Source organism: Lissotriton vulgaris, unplaced genomic scaffold, assembly GCF_964263255.1.
Source record: "Lissotriton vulgaris unplaced genomic scaffold, aLisVul1.2 SCAFFOLD_1129, whole genome shotgun sequence".
NCBI lineage: Eukaryota > Metazoa > Chordata > Amphibia > Caudata > Salamandridae > Lissotriton > Lissotriton vulgaris.
Window position 1 is genome coordinate 158748 of NW_028248116.1, and position 24496 is coordinate 183243.

The 24496-nt window shown below is 48.4% G+C and overlaps 1 protein-coding gene across 1 annotated transcript; it reads right to left on the reverse strand.

Annotated features, from left to right (window-relative positions):
• Positions 1-12659: 12659 nt before the first annotated feature.
• LOC147664929 (uncharacterized) lies at positions 12660-18425 on the reverse strand. Its single transcript, XM_086949884.1, has 3 exons — positions 17179-18425; positions 15206-15545; positions 12660-13349 (listed from the first exon to the last, which is right to left on the reverse strand). Exons 1-3 carry the CDS (start codon positions 18423-18425, stop codon positions 12660-12662), a joined length of 2277 nt encoding a protein of 758 aa, XP_086806010.1.
• Positions 18426-24496: the final 6071 nt, after the last annotated feature.

Below are 24496 nucleotides of genomic sequence, written 5' to 3' on the forward strand. Positions count from 1 at the left end.
TGCCAACGTCGCTTTCTGGGTTTGTCTGAAGGTTTTACACAAGTCAGGCCAGATCCCCGTTTTGAGACAGATCACACAGTTACTACTTATTCAGTGGGCAAATTGTGTCAAAATTGGTATCTGAGTAAAACTGTATCAGAGCGTGTGGTGTGCTGCAAGAACGTTCTATACCCTCCCACACATGGGAATTCAGATGTTTCCATGTGGCCGCGCATCCCAACCTTGAGAGCGGAGTTCAATGGTTTGAGCCGAATAAGAGCTCTTTTGTCTCAAAAAGAGGTGGCCCTGAGCTCGGCCCGTGAAACTTATGTCCTTCACATAGCTAACACACGCACGGAGGTGCAGGCACTTTTAAATACTGACTTACCGTTTCATTTCTGCGAGCTGGTTCATCAAATCTTTAATGCCTCCTCCACGTCTGGGCTCGCACATTTTTTTAAATTGGTTAGCAGTGGTCTTGTGACTACATTTGAAAAAGTTTTTGGTGTCATCCCCGCCTTTTTTCATTTTATATTCTCAAGTCTGTTTGGCAGATTCCCTGTTTTGCTGGCTTTAGCTGCAGGCGTTTTGGTGATATTTTGCTTCATAAAACATGGATGCCCATCCTGCTCAAACAGTCCAACAGCTCCTGATACTGTTTCGTAATAGGATGCTTGATTACTATGGAACCTTGCCGCTTGCGACTTTAAGCACGGCGTTTGGATTATCATTTCGATTTTCCTATTTCACATGTGTCCAGCCTGTGTTTCATTGCCTGAGCTGTGATTTCAACTGGGCCTTTGATTTGTGTCTCTGTTTAACGACTTCTCCCGACGTCGATTTTGATCAGCTGATGAGCCCCGTAGTTGCTCACGAGTTGGTTTGTTCTGGCGAAAGGGTTATGGCCGTGACAGCGATGCATGGACTAATGGGTCAGTGGGACATACCCGCAGCGGCGCATGACTTTCTGGCACATAGCGTTCTTGAGAACCCACCGAGCTGTCCTCTGATGTTGCTAGAGGATTCGGTGCTGGAGGAGCACGTATGTTCTTTCCCATTGCTTAATTGGATGGCTGAACTGTTTTCCGATGATGACAGTGATTTCATGTTGGAAGCTGTGGCTACCTATTTTGCATATTCTATCAACCCTTGAATGGCTTTGGAGACTTTCGATGTTCTGGCACGTGACTTTTTAGTAATTCTGAATGGTGCCTTTATTTTCATGAACATTCGACTCTTATATGTTATAGGCCTGAACTTTTATATTTGGCCTCATGTCCAAGAATTTTTATATTTTTGTTTCGCCACTATAGGCATTCATACATATTTTGTATTATTGACTTTTTATATTCATTTACATACATTTAGATTGGCTCAATATTATTGAACTCTGCTTTCATGTTATGCCTTTCTTATAGTATTGGCTTGTTCTTTTTGACCGTCCTCGGATCATTGGGGGGGTGTCATATAGTTACTGTGTTTCTATATATTGTGTTAAGTTAGCATGAGTTTATTACATATGTAAACGACATATTTTCCTTCGGCTTCAGTTTGCACACGGCACATAATTGTTATTGTAGCTTTCATCCTAGACGAAAGATGTGATTTATTTGAGAATAATATGTTATTGCTCTGATATCAGTTGTGCTTGGTACACTTGCTACAACTGTCTGCACACTGAGAACTGCACCCTCTAAGAATAACTTAACACAAGGTTGCTGAGAGGACTGATCCTCGCACCACATTAGACATAACACAAATAATGTTGCTGCCAACATTAGGCTCTACGCGGGTTTAAGATAGAGTTACAGGTAATGAATCAACACACTTGGTGCTTCGCATGAAGAGAGCTGGTAGCAGATGATGTGATCTTCTCCTACTGATATTTAGAGGTATGGGCCCGCCCTGCTAAAAACCCAAATGAGACCTTCCTAGATATAATATAGTATGCTAAATAGGGTGCGCGAAATATAGGTGATACAGATTTCTATAGATTTTGCATTGTAATATGCTATCACCTTTTGCTTACTATGGACTAGTGACTATGCTGATAACTCTGATTTGTATAATATGTATTCTGATATTATATAAGATACTGCGTTTGAGAACCTTGCATTGAAAAATAAATATTTCAAACTTGCACGTGTGTTCTTTTACTCCCAGTTTTGGTTTGAAATGATTATAGAGCGAAAGAGTGTTCATGTGTTCCACGATACCTGAGGTATTCTAAGATCATGTTCTGGTTTGTCTAAGTCATTGGTCAGTTCGTTGTGACCAATGAGACACTGTAGCTAGCTCGTTAAGGGGATTTCTGACACTGAGGTGAGTTTTGGATCATCCTAACTTACTAAGGTTCTAGATCTCTATGCACAGTTCTGTGGGAGAACGGAAACCCTGCTACAGTAGAGTGCTATAATGGCACGCTAAAACTGAAACTGGCCAAGATACAAGCTGTCAACAACCAGCTCGCCGCTTTCCTCGAAGCCAACAAATGCCTCGACTCCTCACAATCTGGCTTCCGAGCAAAACACAGCACTGAGACCGCCCTCATCGCAGGAACAGACGACATTCGAACTCTACTGGACAATGGAGACACAGTCGCCCTCATCCTCCTCGACCTCTCTGCAGCCTTCGACACAGTCTGCCACAACACCCTTTTACAACGCCTCAGAAACATCGGAATACAAGGAAAAGCACTTGAATGGATCACCTCGTTCCTCACCGGAAGAACCCAGAGAGTCCGCCTTCCACCATTCAAGTCCGAGGCCACTGAAGTCATCTGTGGCGTACCACAAGGATCCTCACTCAGTCCCACCCTCTTCAACGTATATATGAGCCCCCTAGCGGCCATCGCCCGCCAACACAACCTCAACATCATCTCTTACGCGGATGACACTCAACTGATCCTTTCTCTCACCAATGACCCCAGCACCGCCAAAACTAACCTACACGAAGGAATGAAAGAAGTTGCCGAATGGATGAAACACAGCCGTCTGAAACTGAACTCAGATAAAACAGAAGTCCTCATCTTAGGTACATCCCCCTCTGCATGGGACGACTCCTGGTGGCCGGAAGCCCTTGGAAAAGCACCCATCCCGACAGACCACGCACGGAACCTAGGCATTATCCTAGATTCTTCACTTTCAATGAACAGACAAGTCAGCGCCGTATCCTCATCCTGCTTCAACATCCTTCGCATGCTCAAAAAAACATTTCGCTGGATCCCCACAGAAACCAGAAAAACAGTCACCCATGCTCTGGTCACGAGCCGACTGGACTACGGAAACACCCTCTACGCAGGTACTACCGCTAAACTCCAGAAGAAACTCCAACGAATCCAAAACGCCTCAGCCAGGATCATATTAGACATCCCGCGCAACGAACACATCTCTGGTCACCTGAAAGACCTCCACTGGCTACCCGTCAATAAGAGGATCACTTTCCGACTGCTAACCCACGCACACAAATCACTCTACGACATCGGACCAGAATGCCTCAACTCACGACTGTCCTTCTACACCCCCTCCCGCCAACTACGTTCTTCCAACCAAGCCCTCGCCACCGTACCTCGCATCAACAAGACCACCATGGGAGGCAGATCCTTCTCATACCTGGCTGCTAAAACATGGAACTCACTCCCCACTTACCTTCGCCTTACCCACAACCACCTTGCATTCAGAAAGCAACTTAAAACGTGGATATTTGAAAAGTAATCCTCCTCCCCTCCATAAGCGCCTTGAGACCCTCTGGGTATGTAGTGCGCTATATAAATTCTTTGACTTGACTTGACTTGACTTGGTCTTAAATGGCCTGATGCTTTGCCTTTAACACTTTTGTCGACAAGAATGACTGTGCATTCACGAGTGGGACTTAGTCCTTATGAAATAGTGTTTGGTCGCCCGGCCAACAAATGGGGAGTGCAGAGGCCGACTAAATTCAGCGAGATTGAACACCCGGTACTGCTTGATTACTTATATGATTTGACGGCTAAATTGCGTGTTTTACACCAACAGGTTCACGATACTTTGCCTCAGGCTTCTGAAGATCCAGGACATGTCATTGATCGTGGTTCGTGGGTCCTAATAAAGAATTTTCAGCGGACAAAGAACGATCAGCCCCGTTGGATCGGCCCCTTTTTGGTCCTGCTATCAACGAGATCTGCGGTACGAGTGCAAGGAAAAAAGAACTGGATCCATGGCGTACACTGCAAGAGGGTCCCTTTGCCTTTGCCGTACGACCGTGAAAGCGACGATCTTCTGCAAAAAGCTGTGCCATCTTCGGTTCGATTGAACACTACTGAGCCTGACTTGATATTTCGTGATGAGACAATACCAAAGAAAAGCCGTTATAATTTGAGGTCGAGAACTATGGACAAATAAATAAAAATTCCTTTTCTTTGCTATTTTTGAAAGTGCAGCTCTCTCATCTGAGAAACTATTTTGATTTTTGTTTTTCGAACCACCATCCGGGTTCAGATGTAGGGTCGCGGCGTCAAGTCTTTGGAGTGCAAGCCGAAGACACAAGGTTGACAGTTCTGGTTGGTCCTTGGGAGTTCCCTGGACTGACAGGCGCATTCCTTAGCACGGAACACCCTACTTCCGCGAGCAGCAAGGTTAGAAGATGGAGTTTTTCGAGATGGAGAGACCTGCCAGAGAAATGGATTTTAGAGCTAAAATGTGTACAATGATGACTAGAAAATGTTTTCTGATATTATGCTTTTTTATGTTGTTTAGCGTAATGATGTTTTTAATAGGATATGTTTTATTCTCTTTTCAATCGACGTTTGCACCCACTACACAACCCATGCCTTCTTCTACTGTTCCCTCCCATTCTTTTCACCCTCTGCCTGAACATGAGTCCATTAGAAGATTAGAATTTGTCAATAACTCCTTCGTTCAGCTTTTGCACCAACACCAATTAGTAGTGAACACAACTAACTGTTGGGTGTGTGGTCTTATGCCTCATACTACTGATAAAGGTATTCCTTACCTAGTCCTACCATTCAGCTATAATGGTTCTGTGTGGGCATACAGAACAATGTTCATCTATGCTCGCGAAGTCCACCCCCTACGTTCTGTAAAAAACAATCCGAAGAATAGTGCTCTAGTTAAGGGCATAGTAGACATGATTAGAGGAGCTACTTCCTATGAGACTATCCCGAGAGATGAGACACTAGCTTATATTGGATGGAACGTAACCGGATATGGAGTTAGTCTAAGTGAGAACCAGCGAGCGAAAAGATATTCCCCAATTTGGATTGCACACCATCAGGGTCATCTTTGTCTGCAAGGTAATGGCAAGAATCCGAGAGCTCAGCAAGGGAAGAGTATCTGCACTGAGACATATGTCTTTGCGTCCCAGACTTCCCCTTCATTCCTAGCAGCTAGGGGTACCTATTTTGTCTGTCATGACAGAGCATACACATGGTTGCCCGCTGATTTCTCGGGCACATGTTTTGTATCGTTCCTGTTGCCTCCCACCTATAGAGCCGCGGCAGATCACCACAAGACAAGAATTGTTAGAGGTGTCTTCAGTAAGGAAGATACTGCAGGACAAGAATTAGGGGATTTCTCAAAGGGTTTTCCGCCGTTTTGGGGACCTATGGTTAACAGCAGGAACATACGGCAATTGACGAGAGTGGTGGAGTCCACCGTAGTTGAAACTGCCGGTGCCCTTAGTAACTTGACTGCTGAGCTCCAGTCGGATCGACTTATGACTCTCCAGAACAGGGTTGCGTTAGACGTCATACTTGCAGATCGAGGTGGGGTATGTAAAGTGATCCAATCAAGTTGCTGTGTTTTCATTTCAGACAATGCTCCGGCAGTGTACCAGGCCATTTCCAAACTGCATAAGATCTCCGAATCGATACATGTGGATAAAGGAGATTGGTTGTTGATGGGATGGTTTTGGGAACTGTTATCCGCCTGGGGATGGAAGATTCTGATGATCATTGGGATGATCTTAGCCGTCCTTTTCCTGTTCTGTCTTTGTGTACAGTGTGCTCCTGCTATATGTGGCCTCTGTGCTACATCGTGTGTAAGGAAACCTGTATCGAGAGACGTGCTAAGCACTAGGATGATGCTACAGCAACATCTCAATGATTTTATGAATATCGACCTGGACTCAGATTAGCGTGAGTGTAGGTTATTGCCTATGTAAGGGCAAAAGGAGGGTCTGAGGTTCCGTGAATTCTGGACCCGTTTCATAAACATCATCGTATCATGACGATTTTGTTATCAGCAGACCGAAAATGGAGAGTATAATATATACGAGTGCTTTCGTCATGTTCGAGTGACGAGATCACCATGAAATCAGAGATTCCGTTCTGAACCCTCGGGTTCCATTTTGTGCACGGCAGCCATTTTGTGGTTGCCCTCACATAGGCCGATAACTAAGGCCGAACGAGTCTTTGGGACACGTACACTTTTAGCTGACTTCTGTGTGACCTGGGCAAGCTGACTCCGTTGCCCGACGCCAAACCTGTTAGGCCAGTTCCTTTTCCAGTAGCCGATCGAGATTAGGGATCAAGGCACAGCCTACCATAAGCCCTTTATTGCACACAACTATGTCTAATCTTACTCACACCTGTCTCTGCTCCATTCTTTATGGCCTGTTTTACGATGAGGAGGTTCCCGTTTTTATTAGGGGTCCGACCGTCTATCTGATGAAGAGTGTTGGGTCTTGCCAAGTAATTGATGTTGGGCTGGACAATGAAATGTGGGTTCGTCATGCAATGCTTTTGTCGTGTACACATGGGATTGGTCAACTGTAAATAAGGAATGTTTGCCTGAAGCACAATATTTGGTATAAAAGGAATGACTTGCTTTGTAAGTTTGAGCAGTCTCCTACGAATATACAGCCACTGTACTTCGTGGACCTCTGTTACTGGTTGCAGCCAATATATTTGATCTTTGACGTCACCAAGAAGTTGCCGCATTTCTGTAAACTCTGAGACAGGTGAATCCGGAGATCTCGGGTGTGTCCCCTGGCACCACTGGGTTCTAGAATAACCCGGTTCTCCAGATCTTTTGGAGTATGCGCAGGGTGTTGAAACAGGATGATGAGACGGCGTTCACTTGCTTGGTCATTGTGAGAGAGGAGTCCAGGATGAAGCCCAGGTTGCGTGCGTGGTTCGTAGGTTTGGGTGCGCTGCCCAGGGCAGGGGGCCACCAGGAGTCGTCCCATGCGGAGGGAGATGGTCCGAGGATGAGGATTTCCGTCTTGTCTGAGTTCAGTTTCAGACGGCTGATCTTCATCCATTCTGCGGCGTCTCTCATTCCTTCCTGGAGGTTGGCTTTGGCGGTGGCGGGGTCGTTGGTGAGGGAGAGGATCAGCTGGGTGTCGTCGGCCTAGGAGATGATGTTGAGGTTGTGTTGGCGGCCGATGGCAGCATGGGGGCTCATGTAGATGTTGAAGAGGGTGGGGCTGAGTGAGGATCCTTGCGGAACACCGCAGATAACTTCGGTGGCCGCTGATTGGAACGGAGGGAGGCGGACTCTCTGGGTTCTTCCGGCGAGGAACGAGATGATCCACTCCAGTGCAGCTCCTTGAATTCCGGTGTTGCTGAGGCATTGTATCAGGGTGCGGTGGCATACGGTGTCGAACGCTGCTGAGAGGTCCAGGAGGATGAGGGCAGCTGTTTCCCCATTATCGAGCAGGGTCCTGATGTTGTCGGTGGCTGCGATGAGGGCGGTCTCGGTGCTGTGGTTTACTCGGAAGAGCTAGATGGGGCGGAAGTTCTTGAGGTCCGTGGGGGCCACGGTGGGTTTCTTCAGGAGGGCGCTCAGCTCGGCATGTTTCCAGCTGTCCCGGAAGGTGGCGGATGCGAAGGAGCTGTTGATGATGTTCCGGAGTTGGGGTGCGATGATGGAGTCGGCTTTGTTGAAGATGTGGTGTGGGCAGGGGTCGGTAGGGGAGCCGGAGTGGGTGGTGTTCATCATGCAGGTGGTGTCTTCGGTGCTGACAGGGGTCCAGGTGCAGAGGGTGGTGGTGGGGGGTGCTGGTTCGGTGGTTGGTTGCGTGGTCAGCGCCAAAGCTTTTGTGTATGTCGGCGATCTTGCGGTGGAAGAACGAGGCGAGAGAGTCGCAGAGGTCTTGCGAGGGGGTGATGTCGGTGTTGCAGATGCTGGGGTTGGAGAGCTGTTTAACAATGCTGAAAAGCTCCTTGCTGTTGTGGGTGTTGTTGTCCAGTCGTTCTTTGAATGCTGTCTTCCTGGTGGTGCATATCAGCAGGTGGTGTTTGCGGGTTTCGTTCTTTAGGGCGGTCATGTGCTCTGCTGTCTGGTCGTAGCGCCAGGCTTTCTCGAGGGGGCGGCAGGTTTTCTTGGAGTTTTTGAGGTTGTTGGTAAACCACGAGGCTTTCCTGCTGCTGGGTCTGTTGGGAGGGTTCTTCAGTGGTGCGAGTTCGTCGGCAGAGTCGGTGAGCTACTGTGTGAGGTTGCGGGCTGCTTCGTCAGGGTCCGTTGTGTTGGTGGGCGGGTTGTGGCTGAGGGAGGTGGTGAGCTGGTCGGCGGTGATCTTGCTCCCGCTTCTGCGGGGAACCTGTCGCAGGTGGTGGTGGGTCGTGGTTCTCCTGAAGTTGAAGTGGACGCAGCTGTGGTCTGTCCAGTGTAGTCCGGAGGAGTGGCTGAAGGAGATGTGCTTGCTGGATAAGAAGACGGGGTCAAGCGTGTGGCCGGCGTAGTGGGTGGGGGTGTTCACCAGTTGCTTGAGTCCGAGGTTGGCGAGGTTGTCCAGCAGGGCGGCGGTGTTGCAGTCCTTGTTGTTCTCCAGGTGGAAGTTGAGGTCCCCTAGGAGGATGTAGTCAGTAGAGGTGAGGGCGTGTGGACTGACGAAGTCTGCGATGGCTTCGCTGAATTTTGTGCGTGGTCCCGGGGGTCTGTAGATGAGGGTGCCTCTGAGGGTGGTCTTGGGGTCGGTGTGTATCTGGAAGATAAAATGTTCTGCGGCGGTGAGGGTGTCGTCGGAGTTGGTCGTGATGCCGATGGTGTTTTGTGGACGATGGCGATGCCTCCTCCGGTTTGGTTGACGCGGTCCCTCCGGGTGATCTTGTAGTCCTCCGGGATGGCTATGGCGATGTTGGGGGCTGAGGAGGCGTTCATCCAGGTTTCCGTGAGGAAGGCGATGTCTGGTGATGTTGTGTCGAGGAGGTTCCAGAGTTCCACGGTGTGCCTGTGGACGGAGCGGGTGTTGAGCAAGATGCACTTGAGGTGGTTTTTGCTGGTGTTCGGCTTGGTGGGTGCAGTGCAGGTCCTGAGGCAGGTGAATTTGCAGGCTTGGCAGGTGAAGGGTCCGTGTGTGCGCTTCGGGGTGGATTGGTAGCAGGCGGTGTTTCGACCAGCGTTGAGTGCGTGGAGGGTGGCGGCGGCGTAAGTTCGTCGGGTGCGCTGGTATCGTCGTGGGCCAGGGGTCCTGGCGCTAGACGCGGTCCAGGCACGGACGGGCGTAGGCGGGCTTGCCTTTGGCGCGCCTTCGGCGCACAAACGGCGTACCCGCTGCACAGTCGCACCACGGTCATCATAAGAGGGGAGGAGGATGAGGGGAGGAAGGGAGGAGGGGTCAGCTGGGAGGCGGGAGGGAATAGCCAATGGGTGTCAGGAGGGGCGGGCCGCACGGGAGGCAGCGGCGGGAAGACGTAGGAAGTGGGAGGAGAAGACTCCCGGTAATCACAGGCACGCTAACACACACAAGGGGTACAGAAGGAGAAAAGGGGGCGGGCAGGCACACCAGAACACACTGGTGGTACAAAACGAAAAACGGGGCGGGCAGGCAGACTCTAACACACTCGGCCAGAGGGGAAGGGGCGGGCAGGCACACGGGCACTGAGCAGGAACCAAGCAGTCCAGGTGATTGGGCAGAGTGCCAACTGTAGCGATTAAACAGGTGGAGCAGCGGGCAGGCAGGCGGAGCTGCAGCGGTGGGGAAATGACCTACCCGAGGTCAGGGGTCACTCACCACTTATGTAGCAAATACTAAATCCCCACAATGCTCTACCTAACCAGCTAGTTTAAACAACCCCACTATGTCCCGCCAATTAGCTAGTCCAGCTATGTTTCATAACCCACTAAAACAAGCGTTGTCATAACCAATGGGTCTCGCCTTTGGGACCTTATGTGTTTAGCCAGAACTTTTGGCTAGGTTGCAGAGCGTTGTGGCTGCTGTGAATTTTTGTTGAAAAGTTATAAGCATTTTTGTTACGTTTATACAAATGAAGACATTATATACAACTGAAAAACCTGATAAAAAAAGATTTTAACATAAAAAATGTCTTCTACTTTTTTTGTACTTGCACCGCTGGCAACGTTTTCGTCGAAGAAGTTTTTATTGAAGTTTTAACAAAGACTGGAGGCACAATCCGCCCATCATCCCTCGCAGGGGAAAGCTATTTACCAGTCAAAGCAGAAAGAAGCAATGAACCTGGCCATAAATAAGAACGTACCCTATGAATAGCCCGAAGCACAACTAAAGGATACAGATTCTAAAGTGTCCGGGTACTTAATACAAATCTACTGCAGGGGAGCGGTAAGGTGAGTCGCCGTAACATCTTCGTCCTCTCCACAGAGAGCCGTGACCCAGCCACCCCTATCCAAGATAAGGTGCAGGAATATACAGCTAGGCGAGAGACAAACCCTGAAGCAAGAGGTGATAGAGCAAATCAAGATCGCACCATGAGTCTAACAGTGAAACAGAAAAGAAGAGGAGAAAAAAAGGAAAAACTTTCGTCGGTATAGGGTACCCCAGCATGTCCTTCATCTGAGCCAAAATCTCCTCCCAAAAAGGTCTTATAGATGGACAGTCCCACCAGATATGCCAGAAATCACCAAGCAACCCGCAGCCACGCCAGCATCTATCGGATGTGCCCGGGAAAAATTCGCGCCAGCTTGGATGAGTATAGGTACCAGTCCATCATCGTCTTTAAATGAGCTTTCCTCAAGTCTCTGGATTGGTTAAATCTAAAAATGTCAGGCCACAGATGTGTCCATTCCACATCCTGTATGTCCCGCTGGGCTAGCCCCTCCCAGACAGTCATGTACTGCGGCCGGGGGGAGATGGCGGTGGACAGCAGGTGTTTGTACAAAAAAGAAATCGCCCCCTTCATAGAGGAGGCCCTGACCAGGAAGGACTCAAATTTATTAAGCAGGCGGGTGGCCCCCCTCTCGGACTTGGGGACCCAGGGCCCAGTGCAGCAACTGAGTATGGTGATATCATTCAGAGTCCCCAATTCCGTAGTCCCTTTTGCAGTTCTCGAATGTAAGGGGGTCATAGCTATGGAACAGATGACTCAGAGCCAAGCAGCCCCCCTCCCTCCAAGCGTCAAAGGGCCCCTCATGGAGAGCTGGAGGAAACGCTGCACTGAAGTGTATCCTTGCGAAAGGGTAAGGGAAAGAAGACCAACCATTCTCTGTTGAAACTGTGTCCCAAACTCTCAGAGTGGTACGGGTAGAGGTGCTAAGGTAGGGATTCTTACGTCTGTCCTGTCGCGTTCGTCAGATCAAATCCCAAATCGTCCTTCCTGCCACACTACGGTCCATGTGGAGCCAGTGTTTCTCAGATTCTTTCTGTGACCATTCCACTAAGATCCTAAGTTGTGCGGCTTTATAATAAAGCTGGATATCAGGAAGGCCTACCCCTCCCTCACTCTGGAGACGACGGAGCATAGAGAACGAAAAGCGGGCCCGCCCTCCTTGCCAAATAAAGCGTAGAATCATTGCTTTTACAAGCTTAAAGAAATCTTTGTCTAGGTCTATCGGGAGCGCCTGAAATAAATACAGTAATTTGGGGAGCAGGGTCATCTTTACGGCATGAACACGACCAAGCCAGGATAGAAAGAGTGGTTTCCATCGTGTCAGTTCTGCCTGAATACGGAGGAGAGTAGGGGGGAAGTTGTCAGCATATAATTTCTCCACCGTCGGTGTCAGCTGTATGCCTAGATATTGGATAGAAGATGAGGCCCACGCCAGAGGTGTGAGCGATCGAAGTAGAAGGGCTTCCTCCCGCGGGAGGGTAAGGTTGAGTGCATAGGATTTATCAAGGTTGACTTTAAAACTCGCAGCCTCCTCAAATCGCTCCAGTACCGTCTGCAGATGTGGGAGAGAACTCGTCGGATTAGCCAGGGATAAAAGGACGTCGTCCGCAAAAAGGGAAATTTTATGGGCCTCACCTGTGAAAGTGAGCCCCTCGATGCCCGGATGTTCCCTGATGGCAATCGCCAGCGGTTCTATACTAAGGGCGAACAATAGAGGGGACAGGGGGCATCCCTGCCTAGTCCCTCTGGAGTGTGGAAAGGAAGGAGATTGCAGGCCATTAACCGAGACTCTGGAGCGGGGTGCGTATAGTTAGCCTGCAGCATGGTTATAAATTGGGGGGAAAACCCGAACGCTGTAAGAGTAGAGAGCAAATACCCCCAGTCTTCGCGGTCAAATGCCTTCTCGGCATCTAGCCCCACCAGAACCGCCGGGATCCTAAACTTGTTAGCCTTCTCAATGAGATGTATTATGCGACGGGTGTTATCATGGGTCTGGCGTCCAGCATAAGGAGCAGCATAAGATCGTTCAGGCGCTTAGCCAGAATGGAGGAATATAGCTTCACATCGATATTTAAGAGTGCAATGAGTCTAAAGGAAGCACAGCGCGAGGGGTCTTTCCCAGGCTTGGGGTTCACAGAAATCACAGCCTCGGACATTAAGTCGGTTGTGGCATCGTCTGACGCCATTCTGTTAAAAAGCTGGACCAGGTGTTGACCAATGTCCGATACGAAGGTTTTATAAAAAAGTGCAGTATAACCGTCATCACCCGGAGCTTATGTGGTTTTAATGCTTTAACAGCCGAGGTAACCTCTTCTAGTGTGATTGGAGCAGTAAGCACCTCATTCCAAGCAGGAGAGACCTGCGGGATGGGTAAAGTCCTCAGGAATTCCTGTTGTTTCTCAGTATCCAGGGAGTCCGCTGCGTATAAGGATTTATAAAAGTCCCCAAATATGCCCGCCTTGACCTCGTCTCTGTGGACTAGCGTTACCGAGGTGTCTTGAATACCCCCAATGTATTCTCTCTCCCGCTTATCTTTTAACTGCCTAGCTAAATGTTTCCCTATTTTGTTGCCTTGTGTATAGGACAGGTTGCGCAATTTAAGAAGAGTGAACTCTGCTCTGTTGTTGTAGATGGTTCGGAGCTTGCCCCTGATTGTTGTGAGGGAGCGTAGTGTCTGTCTGGTAGGGGTCAATTTGTGAGTCTGTTCTACCGCTGTCAATTCCGCCTCAAGATCCTCCCTTTCTTTAGCTCGCTGTTTATTCAAGGCAGAGTTGAGTGATATGCATTTGCCTCGCAATACGGCCTTGAAGGAATCCCATGTGATATAGTCGGAAGTGTTCTCCGGCTTGTTCAAGAAAAAAAATTCCCTAATAGACTCCCGCAATTGGTTACACGATTCTTTATCTCTCACAATCGAGGCTGGGAAGTACCACTGAGTCGGCGAAAGAGCATTACCCAACCAAGAGAGGCATACTGAGTACATGCCGTGGTCGGAAACAGCTATGGGGAAGATCTTAGCTTCCTGAAAACTGCCCTGAAGGGACTGGCTTGCAAAGATGTGGTCCAGTCTAGAATATGAGTGGTGAACATGGGAGAAGAAGGTGTAGTCTCAGGTCTGGGGATAGAGGGCGCCCCAAGTGTCCAACAGGACTAGGTCTAAAATCCGCCCCTGGGTATCAGTGGAGAATAAACCCATGTCAGAGCGCTGTGTGTGCGTGCTATCAAGGTCTGGATGCCATACTAAGTTGAAGTCCCCCAAAAGAAATAGTGGTTCCTCGGCAAAGTCAGTCACCTTATCCAGGAGGGTGTGCAGAAAGCCCTTCTGTCACGAAAGTACACAATTTCCCCTTCAGTCGCTCCTTAACCATGAGCCATCTACCTTCCATGTCGCTCTGAACGTCCAGGGGCTGAAATTGGGCAGTAGAGCGAAACAAGAGGGTCACCACTTTTTGCTTGGTAGTTGCAGAGGACTTGTATATGAGAGGGTACTGCTTGTGTTTCAAACGGGAATCCTCAGACCTAAGTAAGTGAGTCTCCTGTAGGGCTACTACGTCACGGTGATGGTCAAGGTATATACTTCCAGACTTTCTGTCACTTTTGGGGGGAATTGAGCCATTTAACATTCCATGTGGCTACAGTAATAGGCATTGCAGGGTGGGACCTATACACTCTCTCATTAAATATCTCATCTGCACTCCCAACACACTGAGTATGCTGGCGAACCCCCTTCCACCCCCTATAAGCTGGTAAGGACTCAAGCAACGTAAGGTGTCAAAGATTCCCCCTCTATACAGGCCTACCGCCCGCCCCTCTCGTCGTCCCTCCTACGTCACCGGTGATCCCCGTCAGTACCTCGCCGTGTAGGAACAATAGAAAATAGCCACCACCAGCACCCCCCCACCCCCAACCCTTCCCCTAACAACCCCAACAAAACTAAAACACTAAACATAAAGCAATAACCATCATGAGACCGTAGCAGGGGGCAAAGCAGCCCCGCATAGATCAAGGGGGGACAACGGGTCCGTGGACCCAGCCCACGTAGCGCTGTAACAAGATTACAGCAGAAAGATCCTGGGTAGCATCACTCACAGTTCATCCCATATATCGTTGCGGTCCAGCGTCCACTCCTAGCATGAACTCTAGGTAGACCCATCGGGAGCCGGCCAGGAGTAGGAAGAAGTCTAAGATCCTCTGCCTGGGCAAGGAACACCCTTCCGTTCGTTGCCTTCAGATATGAAGCAGGCCACCTCCATAGTCCCATTGGACGTCAGTGCTTCCCTTTCCTGGAGTTCTGCGACCAGGCCGTAGAGGGGGTCGTCACTCTAGCTGCAGCTCCTGCCCCCTCAGCGACGGAGTTCCCCTCCTCCTCAGGTAGCCCAAGGATGTGCAGGCCGTTCTTCAGGTTGATAACATGATGTCTTTTGTTATGAAGCTCAATGCTGTGGCCGAAAGGGTATGTCCAGCGGTTCTTGACCCCCTCCTCCTGGAGCTTGGTGGTAAACGGCCGCAAGGACTTCCTTTGTGCCAGAGAGGAGGGAGCGACATCTTGAAATATGGCACATGTAAAGTTCTGAAAGGAAATGGTATCCTTCGCCCTGGCCGCTTGCAAAACCGCTTCCTTAGTTTTATAAGAGTGGAACTTTGCCAAGATGTCACGCGGTTTCTTCCGTTCACCCCTCTGGGGGGGGCCCCCCTATGAACCCTGTCGAGCTTCATTTTGAGTATTTTGGGGTGCAGTATCTCCGCAAAAAGGCCCTCTGTAAACGCCTCCAGGTCCGGCCCTTCCGCTCCTTCCTCCAGGTCCTTAACGCGGATGTTCTCCCGCCGAGCGCGGTTTTCTAGGTCCTCCGTTTTCAGCTGCGTCTGTAGGAGTTGTTCTTTAAGAGAGCAGACGTCTTCCTGGCACTCCGTCGCCATTCGCTTATGCTCCTGGTGCTGTGACTCCAGGTCGAGGACCCTGGTGCCCACGGAGTCCAATTCTCGCTCCGTCAGGTCCGAGCGTAGCTGGTCAATAGAGGATTTGACATCTTGACCAAGTTCGCTATGCAGTTCAGTTTTGAAGTCTTTAAGCATAGACTGAAGATCAGCCTTAGAGAGGGCCATGGTAGGTTTTTCCGTGGTTCTCCTTAGAGCCGGCCTAGTATCCGCAGTCGCGAAGAAGTCCGAAAGCTTGCCTGTACCCTTTGTCGTGCCTTTCTTCGGCGCCATAGGGGAGTAGTGTCACACCGTCAGGTAATCCAGGGCGCGCCAGGGGGGCCAACACCGCAAATGTAAAATCAGGAGTGGCCCGAACCGTATAGCTGTGGGAAAGGGGCCTCACCAAGCTCGTGGCCGTAGAAGCAGCAGCAGAGTAGCGCAACCGTTCCTGTTGCCACGCACCGGCCAAGGTCACGAAGTCCCCACTAGCCGTCCCTTAGGCCTACGGCCAGTAGGAGCTCACCCCGTAGCTTGTGACACCTGCGGTGCAGTGACCGGCCCTGCCCAGACCGTCGGAGGGAATCAGCTCACCTCATGGCGCGACTCCATGTCAGGGTGTCCCGCCGGTCGCAATCTCAAGGTCAGGACTGGTGTGGTGTAGTCGGGGCGCTATACGTGAGGGCCTCCAGCGAGCATAGGGCAGCAGGTGGAGAACCGGGTTATTTAGAACCCAGCGGTGCCAGGGGACACACCCGAAATCTCCGGATTCACCTGTCTCAGAGTTACAGAAACGCAAACAATGGCTGTATATTCGTAGGAAACTGCTCAAACTTACAAAGCAAGTCATCCCTTATATACCAAATATTGTGCTTCAGGCAAACATTCCTTATTTACAGTTGACCAATCCCATGTGTACATGACAAAAGCATTGCATGACGAACCCACATTTCATTGTCCAGCCCACCATCAATTAATCGGCAAGACCCAACACTCTTCATCAGATAAACGGACGGACCCCTAATAAAAACGGGCCTCTCCTCATCGTAAATAGGCCATAAAGAAAGGAGCAGAGACAGGTGTGAGTAAGATTAGCCATAGTTGTGTGCAATAATGGGTTTATGATAGGCTGTGCCTTGATCCTCAATCTCGACCAGCTGCTGGGAAAGGAACTGGCCTAACAGGTTTGGCTTCGGGCAACGGAGTCAGCTTGCCCAGGTCACACAGAAGGCAGCTAAAGGTGTACGTGTCCCAAAGACTCGTTCGGCCTTAGTTATCGGCCTATGTGAGGGCAACCACAAAATGGCTGCCGCGCACAAAATGGAACCCGAGGGTTCAGAACGGAATCTCTGATTTCATGGTGATCTCGTCACTCGAACATGACGAAAGCACTCGTATATATTATACTCGCCATTTTCGGTCTGCTGATACCAAAATCGTCATGATACAATGATGTTTATGAAACGGGTCCAGAATTCACAGAACCTCAGACCTCCTTTTGCCCTTACATAGGGAATAACCTACACTCACGCTAATCTGAGTCCAGGTCGATATTCATAAAATCATTGAGATGTTGCAGTGGCATCATCCTAGTACTTAGCACGTCTCTCGATACAGGTTTCCTTACACACGATGTAGCACTGAGGCCACATATAGCAGGAGCACACTGTACACAAAGACAGAACAGGAAAAGGATGGCTAAGATCATCCCAATGATCATCAGAATCTTCCATCCCCACGTAGATAACTTTTCCCAAAACCATCCCATCAACGACCAATCTCCCTTATCCACGTGTATCGATTCGGAGATTTTATGCAGTTTGGAAATGGCCTGGTACACTGTCGGAGCATTGTCTGGAATGAAAACACAGCAACTTGATTGGATCACTTTACATACCCCACCTCGATCTGCAAGTATGACGTCTAACGCAAACCTGTTCTGGAGAGTCATAAGACGATCCGACTGGAGCTCAGCAGTCAAGTTACTAAGGGCACCGGTAGTTTCAACTACGGTGGACTCCACCACTCTCGTCAATTGCTGTATGTTCCTGCTGTTAACCATAGGTCCCCAAAACGGCAGAAAACCCTTCAAGAAATCCCCTAATTCTTGTCCTGCAGTATCTTCCTTACTGAAGACACCTCTAACAACTCTTGTCTTGTGGTAATCTGCTGCAGCTGTATAGGTGGGAGGCAGCAGGAACGATACAAAACATGTGCCCGAGAAATCAGGGGGCAACCATGTGTATGCTCTATCGTAACAGACAAAATAGGTACCCTTAGCTGCTAGGAACGAAGGGGAAGTCTGGGACGCAAAGACATACGTCTCAGTGCAGATACTCTTCCCTAACTGAGCTCTTGGATTCTTGCCATTACCTTGCAGACAGTAATGACCCTGATGGGGTACGATCCAAATCGGGGAAGATCTTTTCGCTCGCTGGTTCTCACTTAGACTAACTCCATATCCGGTTACGCTCCATCCAATATACGCTAGTGTCTCATCTCTCGGGATAGTCTCATAGGAAGTAGGTCCTCTAATCATATCTACTATACCCTTAACTAGAGCACTATTCTTTGGGTTGTCTTTCACAGAACGTAGAGGGTGGACTTCACGAGCATAGATGAACATCGTTCTGTATGCCCACACAGAACCATTATAGCTGAATGGCAGGACTAGGTAAGGACTACCTTTATCAGTAGTATGAGGCATAAGACCGCACACCCAACTGTTTGTTGTGTTCACTACTAATTGGTGTTGGTGCAAAAGCTGAACGAAGAAGTTATTGACAAACTCTAATCTTCTAACGGACTCATGTTCAGGCAGAGGGTGAAAAGAATGTGAGGAAACAGTAGAAGGAGGCATGGGCTGTGTAGTGGGTGTAAATGTCACTCGAAAAGAGAATAAAACATATCCTATTAAAAACATCATTACGCTAAGCAACATCAAAAGGCATAATATCAGAAAACGTTTTCTAGTCATCATTGTACACATTTTGGCTCTAAAATCCATTTCTTTGGCAGGTCTTGCCATCTCGAAAAACTCCATCCTCTAACCTTGCTGCTCGCGGAGGTAGGGTGTTCCATGCTAAGGAATGCGCCTGTCAGTCCAGGGAACTCCCAAGGACCAACCAGAACCGTCAACCTTGTGTCTTCGGCTTGCACTCCAAAGACTTGACGCCGCGACCCTACAGCTGAACCCGGATGGTGGTTCGAAAAACAAAAATCAAAGTAGTTTCTCAGATGAGAGAGCTGCACTTTCAAAAATAGCAGGGAAAAGGAATTCTTATTTATTTGTCCATAGTTCTCGACCTCAAATTATAACTGCTTTTCTTTGGTAATGTCTCATCACAAAACAACAGGTCAGGTTCAGTAGTGTCCAATTGAACTGAAGATGGCATAGCTTCTTGCAGAAGATCGTCGCTTTCACGCTCAGAATTTGTCCCCATTAAACGTGAATCGCTGAAAGGCAGAAAAGAAGGCACAGTCTCAGTTTCAGAATCTGCAATACCCTCCTGGACCCACCGGTCGTACGGCAGAGGCAAAGGGACCCTCTTACACTGTACGCCGTGGATCCAGTTCTTTTTTTCCTTGCACTCGTACCGCAGATCTCGTTGATAACAGGACTAAATAGGGGCCGATCCAGCGGGGCTGATCGTTCTTTGTCCGCTTAAAATTCCTGATTAGAACCCACGAACCAGAATCGATGACGTGTCCTGGATCTTCAGAAGCCTGAGGCAAAGTTTTGTGAACCTGCTGGTGTAAAACACGCAATTTAGCCGTCAAATCATACAAGTAATCAAGCAGTACAGGGTGTTCAATCTCGCTGAATTTTGTCGGCCTCGGCACTCCCCATATGTTGGCCAGGCGACCAAGCACGATTTCATACGGACTAAGTCCCACTCGTGAATGTACAGTCATTCTTGTCGACAAAAGTGCTAAAGGCAAAGCATCAGACCATTTAAGACCAGAGCTCGCTTGTATCTTGGCCAGTTTTAGTTTTAGCGTGCCATTATAGCACTCCACTAGTCCAGCTGATTGGGGTGATTTGGAGCATGAAACTTTTGGCGAATTCCTAGCACTTCACATACTTTCTTCATCACTTGACCCACAAATTCACTCCCATTATCACTCCTGACCATTCTCGGCAAACCAAATCTAGGGAAAAACTCTTTGACAAGGGCTTTAGCTGTGGATAAGGCAGTGTTATCTTTCAGGGGATATGCTTCTACCCATCTCAAAAAGGCACAAACAACCACGAGTACATATTTCAGGTTGTTGCATCTCTCCATGTGAATGAAATCTAGCTGCAAAACCTCGAACGGGTACGTCGGAGGAGCAAAATGACCAGCTGGAGTTGGAGTTCCCTTACCAGGATTGTACCTCAGACAAACCATACAATTCTTAACCACATTCTCTGCACACTTAGGAATTCCAGCATTTTGCCATACTGGAGCCAACAACTTACAAATCCCTTTCACACTGATATGAGCCATTCCATGCGCCATCGTAACCACTGCAAGCACGTACGCATCGGGTAGCAACCATCGCTGATGCTCTGACAACTCAACCCAACAACCATTCGCATCCAATTTACCCGTACTCTCTCTCCACACACTCAACTCTTTCTCGGTAGCTACAGCTTGAATCGACTTTACACTCTCTATCGTATCCTCACACATTCCTCTATCCGGAACCCATCTCGCCGGACCCGCAACATACATTCGACTCATCACATCCTTTGCCACGTCTTTCGCAACTTCGTCTGCAAACGCATTACCACGACCAACATCATCGGTAACCTTCTTGTGTGCACTGCATTTCATGATCGCAACTTGCAATGGCAAGGTAAGTGACTCCAGGAGCTCATTCACCAATTGACCATGATGTATCTTTGTCCCGTGTGACGTAAGGAACCCACGCTCCTCCCACAAACGTCCAAAACTATGGGCCACACCAAACACATACTGGCTATCAGTATATATGGTCACTTTCTTTCCTTTCGACAACACACATGCTCTCGTAAGTGCGATCAACTCTGCTGCTTGGGCTGAATTATGTGGGATACGTGCAGCTTCAACAATCGTATACAAAGTCGTAACAGCATATGCGGCAGTCGTATCACCATTCGGAAGCTTGAAGCACGAACCATCCACCCATAAGGTACCATCACATTCAGCGAGAGGAGTGTCCCTAAGAACTATTCTCCCTTTCGTTTCTTCCTCTGTCCTGAGAAAGCAATCATGCTGTTCACCAACATCTGTCTCTATTGAAATCGGCAATAACGTGGATGGATTCAGCGTATTGCATCTCTTTATGTGCACATGACTCGCTAGAAGTGTCAGCTCATAACCCGACAATCGAGCACTACTTAAGTGCTGTGTCTTGGTCCTGTTTAGCAATGTATCCACTGCATGTGGAACCATCACGATCAGCGTATTATTCATCACCAAACCAGCTGACAGTCGAATAGAAACAGCTGCTGCCGCTGTGGCTCTCAAACAACTCGGCAACGCCCTAGCTACCGGATCCAAAGTCGATGAGAAATACTCACATGGACGTTGCTTGTTCCCAAAAGACTGTGTCAACACTGGCAACGCACATCCCTCTCTCTCGTGGACATAGAGTGTGAAAGGCTTACTGTAGTCGGGGGTACCCAACACAGGAGCCGAACACAATGCATCACGCAATTCGGAAAAACTTTTCTGACAATCTTCGGACCACGGGAGGGGATTCAGTGTGTCTTTACAGGTCAATGCCACCAGTGGTTTGGCCAGCAGAGAAAAATTTGCTATCCATTGCCTGCAATATGACGTAATACCCCAAAAGGCACGCACTTCTCTCTGTGTAATTGGCACACTCATTTTCGCAATCGCTTGAATTCTTTCTGGGGTCAATCTTCCTTCCTCCTTCGATAAGAGATGACCTAAGTAGGTCACTTCTTGTCGACAATACTGTAACTTTGAAGGAGACACCCTGTGATGGAAATCAGACAAATGACGCAGCAATGAAAAAGTAGCTTTCTTACAAATTTCCTCTGCATCGGCAGCAACTAACAAATCGTCGACGTACTGAAGAAGAGCAGCGCCATCAGGTAAGACAACCGTATCAAGTTGTGTTTTCAAAGCCTGACTATAGATTGACGGACTCACACAATAGCCTTGAGGAGCGCGTTTGAACCGGAAGCTTCGTCCTCCTAAAGAGAAGCCAAAGATATCCCTACTCTCCTCGGCAATCGGGATGCTGAAGAAGGCATTCTTCAAATCAATCACCAAGAACTAAGTGGCCGAAGCTGGAATCATAGTCAATAAGGCAGTGATATCCGGAACAACTGGAAACTGTGGCACAACTATTTTATTCACCTCTCTAAGATCAATCACAAACCTGTAAACAGGTGGCTGAGAAGAGTCAGTACGTTTCAGAACAGGCAGAACAGGACTATTGCAAACGTTACCTCTTGTTTCTTCAACTACATCTTTCTCAATCAAATCATAAATGATCGCTAATAACCCTCTTTCACCATCACTAGAGATCCAATATTGGGGAATGCGTGGCATTTTAACGTTTGCTTTTAACGTCACAACATATGGCGGAATCTCCAAGAGACCCACATCGTTAGGACCAGTCGCCCAAAGAATATCAGGAAGAGAGGACAATTCTGTCGGAAGTTTATCCTTCGACAAATACATCGGAGAGACCACTTTCATACCCAGTGTAAGTTGTGCTCCTGAAGGAGAACAATACAGTGTCGTATACAATCTTTTCAACAGATCAAATCCCAACAAGTTCTCACCAAAACCTGTCGTCAGAATAAGGGGTGCTTCGAATTCACGAGGTCCAACAGAAAGGGACAAAGGATTAGAAATTGGGTTTCTAACTGGGGCGCCAGAAAAACCTACTGAAACGTTCGTTAAGCCAGACAAAGGTGCACCAGGGAGTTTAGAGTGCATAATAGAACTCTTCGTAGCACCAGTATCCATCAGAAAAGGCTCTGACACACCTGATGTAATCACTTCAACATAAGGTCCACTCTGATCTACTGGAACTGAAACAACTCCCTCTCTTTGTCCATGGCTGTCCTAGCAATCATTATCGTCTACATTCTCACCTTCGATATAGTAGTCGTCAGACTAGTACTGAGTCGTCCTACCAGATGCACCATTCTGCTGATCAAAACTATTCATCGAGTTCTGTGGGGGAAGGGAACGCGCGTTCTGGGGGAAATTCCCACGACCCCTACCTCTAGGAGCTTGCTGAACACCCCGATCTCTTGCGCTAGAAACACCATTCATACGCTGTAACAAAATAGGGCAACTATACTTGAAATGACCCTCTTCCTTACAATATGAACACTGATTGGGGCCTACCAGAAAACGGTGTTGAGGAGACTCAAACCTTTGCGAGTTTCTCTGAAACTGCTGAGGCTGCTGATAATCACGCTGGTTATTACGGGGCGGATACGCTTGCTGTAAAAGTACCAACATCTTCAACTCTTTAGTCTTCTTGTCTGCTATATCCTTCTCGTCCTTATCCCTATTTTCGTAGTGATGCTCTGTAGCCAGTATCTGTGCTGAAGAGGAAACAGCCCAAGAACTCTCTGAATCTTTCAATTTCTTACACAACTCGGGAAGCAAATTTTGCACAAACTTGTCAACAAACAACCGTTGACCACCTTCCGTACTCATGTCTTGACCACTATGGTCGATAAACGTCTCTTCAAACCTAGTGAAGAAGTCAGACACGGTTTGCTCATTCTTCTGCTTACATGCAGACAACTTATCCCAATTTACACGCATCGCAGGCATTAAAGTCTTCATGTAAGTAACGATTTTACCAGGAAGGTCTGCTACCAAAGGCTCAGGTTTAGCACCACCTACTTGTCTTCCATCTGCAGCAGCAATATTAACCCATGAATCACCCAACTCTTGCACATGATCTGTATGACGAATCAATCCCCATAAAGGCTGTGGAACAACATTCCCAAACAACATGTCTATATCGGCTAAATTCATAATACATGAATCTGCAGTCTGTGATAATTCTTATAATACCCTGCAGGATTTTTACGAGGATCAGGTAAAGTCTGCTTAAGAGCCAAAACTTCAGCTCGCTTCCATGGAACATGTACCCAAACACGTTGAAAATGGGCTGGTGCAGCTACAATATTATTAACAGCATCGGCCTGAACGGCCTCTTTCCATACCGGAGGAACTTCTCTCATTGGATATTGTCGCACCTTCCTCCTAACAGAGGGGTCAGGCTCAAACAGCAACTGAGAAGGAGACTCACTCCTAAACGACTGCAACGTCGCAACTGCTTTCTCAACATCGGGACCCACAATAGTTCCCTTCGCAAACTCAGACTGTATATGGAACAACTCAGACGGAGCCTGTCCCACGTCATCATCTTTCCATTCTTCACGAAGGAAAGTACACACCTTATCGAAAACATATCTCTGCTTCGGTGCTTCCCATTGACGGAAGAGACTAGTAACAGTGTTGGTCATTCTCTATTGAACAGAAGGAGAGGTCGACAGAATAGGAGATAAAGCGGACTGAGAAAAGGTCAACGTAGGAGCAGTAGTAGGGGAGGTAGTAAGAACAGGTGAAAAATGTGCAGGAATTAAAGGCGGAGCAGGTAGCAAAGTCAGTGGCCCTTGAGAAGGCTGGACCAGAGGAGTAGGGGCCAATGAAGAGGTGCTGGCGGCTGTAGAATAACACGAGGCTGCACAACTGGAGGTTGCACAACTAAAGGTTGTGGAGGTGCTGTAGCACTCTGCGCATAAGGGGGTGGCGAACTCAACAAATGCGACATTAAAGGATCTTTCTCAAGTTCCTTCGCTGCATCTTGCTGAAGAAGCAGCAAAGCTGGATAGCATTTATCAATCACCATTTTACGTTGCCTGTGCAACTGCTCACTCGCCTGTTCTTCTTCGTTATCTTTAAACTACATAGCAGCTTGCATTATTGAGATTCCCCTTTCTCTCTTATTTCTCTTCGCTAATTTAATTTCCGTCTGTTTGGCTTCCTTTCGCCATAAGCAGAAAGAGTCAAACATCGCTGGCCGGGCTTTCCTCTTAAACAG